We start from the raw sequence: 9,620 nt of genomic DNA on the forward strand, positions 1-9,620 counted from the left end.
TTAACATTCGAGTGAAAGTGGTCTCATTTTACAGTTGTATTTTATACGTGTGTATAAGCCCAGAAGGCAATACAAGGCGTATGCCCAACCGATTCACTTATTTCTCTTTGGCGTCGTCCATAGCCAGAGAGCCTGGTTCTTCTTATCCTGTGGATAACATGTACCGAATTAGACCCGTCGAATATTCCAATGAAGTAGGCTTTGATGCGTTGGAACCAACCCGTCAGACATTGACAGCATATTCTGGATGCCAGCTAATGGCACAGCTGGATATAAGCTGTGCTAAATAATGTGGCCCACGTAAGCAATTGTGAGCGCGAACAAGCGAAGAGAGTGCGGATGGCGGCGGAGTTACCTGCAGCTTGACACCCATCTCCAGCAGCGCGTTTCGAAGACCGTCGCACGCTCCCATCAGTTCCGCCCTCTTGTCTTTGTCCTCCAAGGCGAACCGGCGGACCTCGTGGCGGAACGCGGCTGCCGCGTCGACGATGGCCGACATCCTGCCGTCCGACGCCGGCTGCGCTGGCTGTGAGGGGACGTGCTTGCGTCATGTTGAATTCAGTGTGCGCGATATCACGCTGTGACGCTGGGCTGGGCGATCCAAGGGCGCGCAAGTTGACGTGACTGCCAGCTGGTGGGGCAGTACCCGCACAGGTTATGTGCCCTGAAATTGTGAGATGTGCGCGTGCCATGCGACGTATTTTTCGCCATCTGGAGGCTATACAAGATTCGCGCGTAAAGTTGGCAGTGCATGACCGAGCGTTTGGATCTCTTCAGCCATCTAGTACCAATGACCAATATGCCACCCAATGCAAAACCAAAGGCAGAATGCAATACTGTGATATGGATGGACCTTCTGCCTGACTTCCTTCAACTGTCAAAGCGACGAATTGGAAGAGTGAGTAATCGACTGGATGTAATCTTTAGTGCAATGCGAATAAAAGATCGGTTATGCAAGCCGGCTTTTGGCACGGCAAATAAGTTGTATTTTTGTGTTGTTGGATACGACAGACAGTAGAAATGGGCTGTCATTATCGACCGATTTAGACGTTAGAAACGAGCGAATCGTGGTCATTCTAGTCCCACAAGAGCCAGTGCTACTCTGTGTCATACACTAACAGCACATGACCGATTGATGTGGCTCAGACTAACACATCCGGATGTTCGTTGTCAAGGAAACGGAGTACCACATGGTTTATCGTGACGCTCTGGTTCAAATTTTAACTTATGCACTTCTTGGTAATTGGTCTTTGCCGCGTCCTGTGTCGATCGCAAACGTTCACTGGTAACGAAGTCATTCATGCCAGTAGAGGTGCACCTTTTATGCCCACGAACCCGTGCGGGTTAACACAGCTCAAAAGTGGTATATCTCGCCCGTAACAGCTGACAATGGCCCTCAGCAGATTCTGCCGTCATGACGACGGCGATTGCGACAACTGCAGTTGTCGCGGACTCGGGATACACTCTGGGGCTGCCAGTAAGAAATAAGTGTCGTGTTGCTACAAAGCGTTAAGGGTGTGATTTAAACTAAAAAATAATTAAAAGCTACATCCAATTACATACTGATGGTGCTGCAGTGACACTACCCAGTGCTATCAGTAGACTTTATCGTCCTGTGGTTCCACCAGAGTATGTCTGAAATATGTGTTAAATGTGGGATCCACCCTTCAAGAATTGCATCGCACTAGTTCATTTACATTTGTATTGCGATCAGGATTACGTACTTTTTATATAGCTTCAAAGTAATGTACCTGATCAAACGGGAACTAAGAAACCTCTAAGATTATTATTTGCCACATGGCTGAAAATGCCGTACTTCTTTGCGGAGGCAATGAATTTGATACGCAGTTATAATTCCACTTCTATGGTGACGACGAAAACTAATCTTGTTGTCCTTCCCATGGTTCTCCCATCGAACAACGGGACAATACATAGGTGGTACCTAAAATAGTTACACCCTGAAACATTATTGGTCTGATTTGTTTGACGAAATATCGAGCACGCTCGAAGGAGAGGGTGCAGTTACTGGGTTCCCTGCGCAGCCTATCGCCCGGGTCATGAGCTCCGTACCGCATCGTCCAGGGTCACGCCGAGCCGCGCCAGATGGCCCAGCAGACGGTGCTTGGCCGCCAGGAGGGCGAGCGCCGAGGTTCCGCCGGCCGCGCCCTGTCGTAGGAGTCACGGTTCCGTGAACATTTACCCCCCCCCCCCTCCCCGCCCCCGCCCCTCCGCGTAAAGTTACCCGCATCCGTCTACAATCACACTCATACGTGTTAAGTTACATCAACACCGCGTTCCACTACAGTCATCGCAGCGCAGATGAGCCCGCTCAGGCCTTACATCGCGCGTCTGTCTGCGGTTCGCGTTGTGCGCGCGACGGAACCAAGTTACTACAGCAGAAAGACCAAATACTAAGTTGAACAGGACCTTCGGTATTTTTGCGGACCTCCGGCCGTTCCTTTCAATAATTCCAAGGTACTGAAGAGCCATAAAAGCTAGCGTAACTGCTCCACATGCCGCGAGGTACACTGCTCGGAGCTCATGGTTGACGCACTAACAGTTCGCGCCTCCGCCACTTTGCGTGTGGTCTTCCATGCTCAGAACGCTGTCACTGCGTGATACCACAATAGCCAAGCGGAAGCGCCCGCAACTCACCGATTCAACGGACGACCTCAGCAGAGTCATGGTCTCCCACAGGACATCAAGCGCCTTCCGAGTCTCGAAATTATACAGATGCCGATAGTATTCGGTTTCTTGGTCTTGTAATGTCTGGAAGACGTGCAGAAATCTACAGTATGTTCGCAATATCTGAATGAAGCAAATGCGCCCTGGAAGCTTTTGGGGGTATAAACACAATTATTAAAACATATTGCAGCACGGCAGCATGCATTTCCTAACACATCGTCCAAGATCAGCCCACGCTCCCTCACATGACGAAACGTGCCTTTTTTGTCACGTGGTTTGTGCTCACTTTTGATCTCTTCTTACGCCCAATTCGTAGATTTTTTTTTTGGGGGGGGGGGGGTTTGCACGACATTAGCGGTGAGAAATACTTTGGACTGGCGCCCCGAAGTTCTCACCACGCCGGTGACACAACCGGGAGTCCGTTGATAGAAGCTAATAGTACGCCTGCCACTACCAAAGTCGTCGTCTCCGCTGCCTTCATGAGGAAGGAAAAGTGTGGACTAATAATAAGGCTACGCCGAACTGGGACCGAATGCCAGAATGCGCGAATGATTCGACCCGATTATCACAGTCAGTTGGGAACTGGCCAAACACGGTCTGGTCTGGCCCAGACATGCCAAGTGGTCTGGTCTGGCTGCCTATCCGGGTATCACAGGCCGGAGCCAACACGGCCAAACTGTCCGGTGAACTAGAGAAGTGTAACTTTGGTGGTGAGTTCATGACACATTCAACAAGCTGTTTGTCTGCAATGGCCCAAAAAGAGAAAACATCTGAAGAAAACAAAGGCGGACAGTAGTGCCGTTTGGCTAAAGAAAACCAGTTGAATTGAATCGCTAACCTGAGATATGTGCAGGTCGCACTCAGCTGATCCAATGTCACTCTCGGAACTCAGGTTACGTGTCACATAGTCGTCCACGAACGAAACGAACGTCCGGTAAAACCGCACAGCTCCCTCTGGCTGCTCGACGACGTCTTCTGGGGATCAGAATCATCAGCACCATCAACCGAACAATCGACAAGATGATCATATAACAATCATAATGGAACACACTACGGATACGTCAAACACATCCATCACGCACACGTGGAGCTGCGTAATTTTGAAAGAGGAGCGAGGGACGAATTTGCCCACACCACTTCGGCTGTCCTGTTCTCAGTGCCTTTCGGAGACCTCTTGGGTATTAACCTCCCGTGACTACCGAGCCAAGCGTTACTGGGTATGGCCCACCTACACGATACGACGCGTTACACCAGGTGCCCATGAGGACATTATAATCATGGCTGTGATCACTATGAACACTTTCGTGAAGATATCAATATTATATCAAGATATTATTATACGGATATTATGATCAGGTACCTCGACCAAGGAGCTATTATCAGGGCACAGAGGGCTCTGTAAGTCAGGCTGGCTGCTTGGCTGGCTGCTGCAACAAGCAGCACGTTATTCGGTGTCAAGGAGAAACCCGTCATAGTCACGGGCCTGAGGTAAGCTCACCTTATTGACCACCGCTATAAAAGCGCATGATAAGATACAGTAAAAGTGGCGCACAGTTAAGTCACCTGACTCAAGCAGTGTTGATAGGCGCAGCATTTCGGCTGGATGCGTCTGTAGGAAATCCTTGACGGACCCCGACAACGGGCTGCCGGCGCTGGCCTCTGTGGCGGCAAAGTCCACAACCATGGAACCCTCCTTCAGCAGTCTGTCGGCGACACATTTGTGAGGCTACCACGCACGAAGTGTAACGCGTACTGTTATAGGCGAATGGATATATGTGATCCTATTACAGTACGATTTTTTAAAAGCCGCCTGGTGAAGGTCTACATAGGGAGAGGAGCATTTTCACGAATAAACAGTTTTCTGAAGAATCAGAGTTCATGTCTTCTGTTGCACAAGTACTTTGACTATTTTAGCTAGTTTTAGCTGATTATAGGTGTGCAGGCACGTCACCTCATATGACACGTGGTGGTGAGTTTGCGCTTTCCAGCGCTGCAGCTAATCAGTCCAGTAGCATCCAAAACAATATAGGTTACTATGAATAACGTTCATAAGCCATTAGTTAAATACAGCCACAGTCAACATAATCTCTCAGACACGCCCCACCTTTGCTCGATGATGTCAAGCTGCTTAGAATCGCAGACATGATGTGGTCTTTGCACACCAAGGCTGCACAGCGTTGCCCATACATCTGACTCCAAATCTGCGGTCTGAAAACAAGCACTAAATATTACGGTGTGTCCACAAGGTGTAATCTTACTACCAAGTATTCACGGATGGGGGCAACGCAGCCTTATTATCAGCCCTATTGGCTTTTCATCATCGAACCTTACGACTTACACTGCATGCTTTGTTCAGAGCACACAGGCTACAAGTCCAAGAATATTACAAACCCCTCAGGGCAGCCGTTGGGGGCCAGGGCGTATTCATGGGTGCCACTGGCGTCAGCACATAGCTATGTTACCTTCGCCGAAGAGTTCGGAAAAGCCCAGAGATGCAGCAGGTCGACATCTCCTGACAGGTGCAAGATGTTCCGGTATGCATCCAACCGCAACACGTTTCTGTAGCCAAAGTCATGGTATAGGCGATAAACGTCCGTCAGATTGGGAATAACGATACAAGTATCCCTGGACATTTTGTGGCCAGTTTGATGAATATTAAGTGGTGCGCTAAAAATGCTTACCACATGGAAAACCATTATCATTGATGGGAAGTGATGTGATTAAGTATAAAGTTCAAGTGCAAAGGACGAGCTCAATAGGCGTGCACAAACTTAACGAGCTAATGCACGCATTTCATAAGGTATCTCTGAGACGTCTATGCAAACCATTTTGACGTCGGTTGCTAACCAGCACAGAGAAGGTTGTGTTTGCCCGTGAGCTGAACTTCAGTGCTACAAGCGGAGCCGGTCTGGCCCTGCTGAAACTGACCGAGCTCGAAGGCACTGAGTGAGGCTGGGCCCGGCGGAACTGACGCCGCTCGGTGGACCTGACCTGCCCCGGTGGACCTGGCCGAACCCAGTGGACTTGACCAAACCTGGCAGATCTGACCCGTCCAATGGACCTGACCCGCCCTGGCGGACCTGACCCGCCCCGGTGGAACTGACTGCCCCGGTGGACCTGACCTGCCCCGGTGGACCTGACCGCACCTGGCAGACCTGACCCGCCCTGGCAGACCTGACCCGCCCCGGTGGACCTGGCCGAACCCAGCGGACCTGATCGAACCTGGCAGATTTGCCCCACCACGGTGGCCTTGACACGCCCAGGTGGACCTGACACATCCCGGTGGTACTGACCGAGCCTGGTGTACGGTCAGCGGCATCGTCTGGACGTCGGCCTTCACCAGCCAGACCAGCGGCCGCTGGCCGTCGGCGGCGCCTCGCAGGCCGTCCCGGTGTCGGCGCACCTCGGCGGCCAGCTGGTGGAGGCCGGCGGGCGCCGGCAGCCGCGGCCGGTCGGGACCGCACAGCCGCCGGCGGACGGCGGCGCTCGAGCGGCACAGCACGCACGCTGTCGGCATAAGCCCCTGGCAATGGGCACATGTGGGGAAAAGTAGGTCTGTGCTTGGGTCCCCCCAGGAAAACATCTGAGCCTCGGAGTCATGGCGATGCGCCAGATTCCGACTACCGTCGTAAAACAGCATTGTGAAAATTGGGATTGACACTGTCTCTGAGCCAAGTGGGCATGCTCTCATAGGAATTGATTTCAACATAGTTGGAATCTTCAGGAATAGGTTAAGAGCTTTATGGGTGCAAAAAGAGCAGTGGGTTCCCAGTTCCAATATTGAACTCTGCCAGCAGATCAGGGTTGCAAACTACAAAGGGAATTGATTGGTAAGTGCAGTATGCAGCCCAAATTTTTAGACTTTGGTTGTTATTCTGTAACTTACCAGGTTTTAGACAATAAAATATGTTTCAACCATTATTGACAACCATAAACTATCATTCCTATTTGCTATATATTCTGGCTTTTTCACTCTGGCACTGAACTCAAGTGAAAATGTCCTGAAAACTGTGGGTGATAAAACTAGCCAGGCAGTTACTCATTTTTAAAATGCTAAGTTATGAAAATTTTGCTAAAATCTAATGCAGTCACTGCCTTGCAGAAGTTACTTTCCACATCTCTGAACTTACCATGTTCCCCTAAAGGCGATCAATGTGCTCAGAAATGTTATCACAGGTTGATTCTAGGATGATATTGTCCAAGGTGTGACATGCCCAACTGAGACATTTCCCAGACATTATGGGCTTTCATTAACATTCCCTGAGGTAGCTTAACCAGCTACCATCATTTGCTGGGGCTACTGTGATGAGGCTACCAGCTGGTTTGTCCTCTCTTGTTACAAGCTCACAAGTCATGGGTTTTGAGTCTGTATTTAATTTGGTTTTCAGTTGTGATGGTATTTTCTCTTCAGAATGCAATGCTGTGTGACTTAACAAGCTGAAAATGTCACTGAAAAGACCCAGTATTATATTGTTCCATTCCCTTTGGATCGAACAACGAGGAATCAATAGCAGCACAGTTTATCTGGCTTTTGGTCATTGCCTGGTTAAGTGGGATTAAATAAAAGTATGATACTTCACCGCATTGTTTATGACATTTTGACCATTAACAAACCTTACTTTACACAAATGTTCATTGATTTGCTTTACTATTGTCTTGACAATGCTTAAAACTCTGGCATGTGATGAATTACAATGAAAACTGCACATGTACAAGCATATATGTAGGCATTTAACTTCATGCAGCCTGTTGTTTAACTGGTGGTGCACAGGTGCAAGATATAAAATGTGAGCAAAAAATAAATGAAACAAGCAGCATGGGTAACGGTCAGGAAAAGAGAAGAACAGTATCTAATTGTTGAATACAATTGTTGCTAAACAATATTGCTAAAAAAAACTTGGAATAAAATAATTAAGATATGGCTGTAACATCGCTGTAGACCTGCAGCATTCAAGATCACCTGGAGTGTATGGTAGGGTAGAAGAAATAAGTAAGAACTCACCTGAAAGACGCACCATAATTCACAAGTCCTTCAGCGAAAGTGCTTAATGTGTCATTAACTTGCAAACTGGAGCAGGGACATGGTCTAATTTATCAACTCCAGAAATTTAAACACCCAGACAAAACATTCACAACTCACATCCCGAAAAATCCAGCCCAGCCCTTCCCTCGTTAGCGCTCCACGCACGACGGGGCTTTTATATATACAGCTAGAAGAACCGTGGGCTTCATACGTTAAAAACCGCGGCCAGTTATGTACTCATATTTCGTATTTTGCGCACCATATATGCATTGCAAATTGCTACCAATTACGAAGGAATAATATCACCATACTAGGGAGCAAAAATGCCACACGAAGACACGTTCATCAGTCGACGCCCGATTCACATGTATATTCACAATCTACAGCAAAAGTGGCGTGCATGCAGTAGTTCAGGCAGGGCGGGGGGGGGGGCACAAGGGGCACGTGCTCCAACTTAGGGTTCCGAGGGGTCCGAGGAGCCCTTGGAACCTACGATTTAGGGCCCGAGAGGCCGGGCGGAGGTCGCATTCAGGGCCCGGCCCTCAGAGCCGGGCACTCTAATGTCAGCCAGAGTGCCCTGCGCGCTGATCAGGGGCCACCTGAGTCGAAAAGGGTCTTTATTTCGGTCAGACACCACCAGTAAGGCACAATCGGTTCCGTGGCGACATGGACCTGGAAGGTCCATTTTCCAGGCAGGAACAAAGCCGGAGCGAGCGATTTACATTGGTCGGGGCTCCACAGCGCCTAACGCGCCCCTGTGTTGACAAGGGGCTCCGAGTTGCCCAGACGCAGTGTTCGAGGAGGTCTCAAGAGCCTAGAGGGCCCACCGGGTCCCACGATCAATGAACTTCCCCAATGGATCTTAGACTTTCCAACCGGGTCCGACGGCCCGATTGGAAAGTTTAAGGGCATAAATGGCTGGTCGGAATATTATTCATAGGCCCCAACCTGCAAAGACAGACCCTCAAATAACGGTCACAAGTCCCTTTGCGCCGATCGGGGGCCCTAGAGCTGATATGGGCCGTTTTGTCAATCAGGCGCCACAAGAACCGCACAATCGGCTTTGTGTCGGTGTGGGTCTGGGGTCCAGCTTCCCAATCAGCTATAAAACCGAGGCCAGTGATCTACATTGATCGGGGGCCTTGTATCTCTCAGGGGCTCACAGCGCCTAACAGAGGGTCCTGTACTCGCAAGGACCTCGAACTGACCTGGGGAAGTGTTCAGCGAGGCCCGAAGAGGGACCCGGGCGGCCCACCAGAACCGACAACCGAAGGCCAGGCTGCAGAATCGAAAAACCGTAGGGGCAAATCAACTTCCTCCCGGCCGAGCGCAGATACCTGTGACACGATATGATACGATAATGCGAGGCGACGATAGTCCAAAAAACCTTCCATTCTTAACGCCAACACCACGTATCGAAATCCGGACTTTCTGATCCGGTAAAAAAAAAAACGCCGTGCAAGAGATTCAGTGTTGGCTTCGACCCGTGATTTTAAGCCAAAGGGCCCGGCTCTGATTTCGCGCTTTCGAGCTTCGAAACCGCTTATCTCGTCTTCGGTTTCGCACGTACAAGGCTCAAAGCAGCTGACTTGGGGCTCAACTTCACATTCTAAACATACGACGGCTCTGGTTTCGGTTTCAGATTTGCATTTCCGAGCTTCAATGCCACTGGCTTCAGTTCCGACTTCGGCCCTCAAGTTGTTGACTAAGCTTCAGATTCAGCTCCGAAGCCAGATGCAGGTGGTTTTGCCTTGAGGAATGCTTTCGTTCTTTCCGGAGCTCGGATGCAGCCTCTCATTTATACTTCAAAATTTATTTTTTGAAAGATGAACTGATCAGCTACATACATCGTTCGACCGAGCGGAAGATATGCCCAGCCACACGTACGCCAACCAGTGGTCTGATGGCGGTA

General features: G+C 49.7%; 1 protein-coding gene across 3 annotated transcripts; it reads right to left on the bottom strand.

Moving 5' to 3' along the window:
- Window positions 1-24: 24 nt before the first annotated feature.
- Window positions 25-7,893, bottom strand: LOC119108867 (uncharacterized). 3 transcript variants are annotated; one of them, XM_037232410.1, is made up of 10 exons: window positions 7,688-7,893; window positions 5,979-6,192; window positions 5,148-5,244; window positions 4,790-4,893; window positions 4,249-4,388; window positions 3,524-3,657; window positions 2,656-2,769; window positions 2,071-2,166; window positions 356-526; window positions 25-147 (listed from the first exon to the last, which is right to left on the bottom strand). In XM_037232410.1, exons 1-10 carry the CDS (start codon window positions 7,701-7,703, stop codon window positions 94-96), a joined length of 1,140 nt encoding a protein of 379 aa, XP_037088305.1. In that variant the 5' UTR covers window positions 7,704-7,893; the 3' UTR covers window positions 25-93. The 3 variants fall into 3 exon arrangements, with proteins under 3 accessions (XP_037088305.1, XP_037088304.1, XP_037088306.1); XM_037232409.1 differs by having other exon boundaries at window positions 3,524-3,660; XM_037232411.1 differs by having other exon boundaries at window positions 3,524-3,660; window positions 5,979-6,208.
- Between the last annotated feature and the right edge of the window lie 1,727 nt (window positions 7,894-9,620).

Source organism: Pollicipes pollicipes, unplaced genomic scaffold (genome assembly GCF_011947565.3).
Source record: "Pollicipes pollicipes isolate AB1234 unplaced genomic scaffold, Ppol_2.1 Scaffold_691;HRSCAF=793_pilon_pilon_pilon, whole genome shotgun sequence".
Classification (NCBI taxonomy): Eukaryota; Metazoa; Arthropoda; class Thecostraca; order Pollicipedomorpha; family Pollicipedidae; genus Pollicipes; species Pollicipes pollicipes.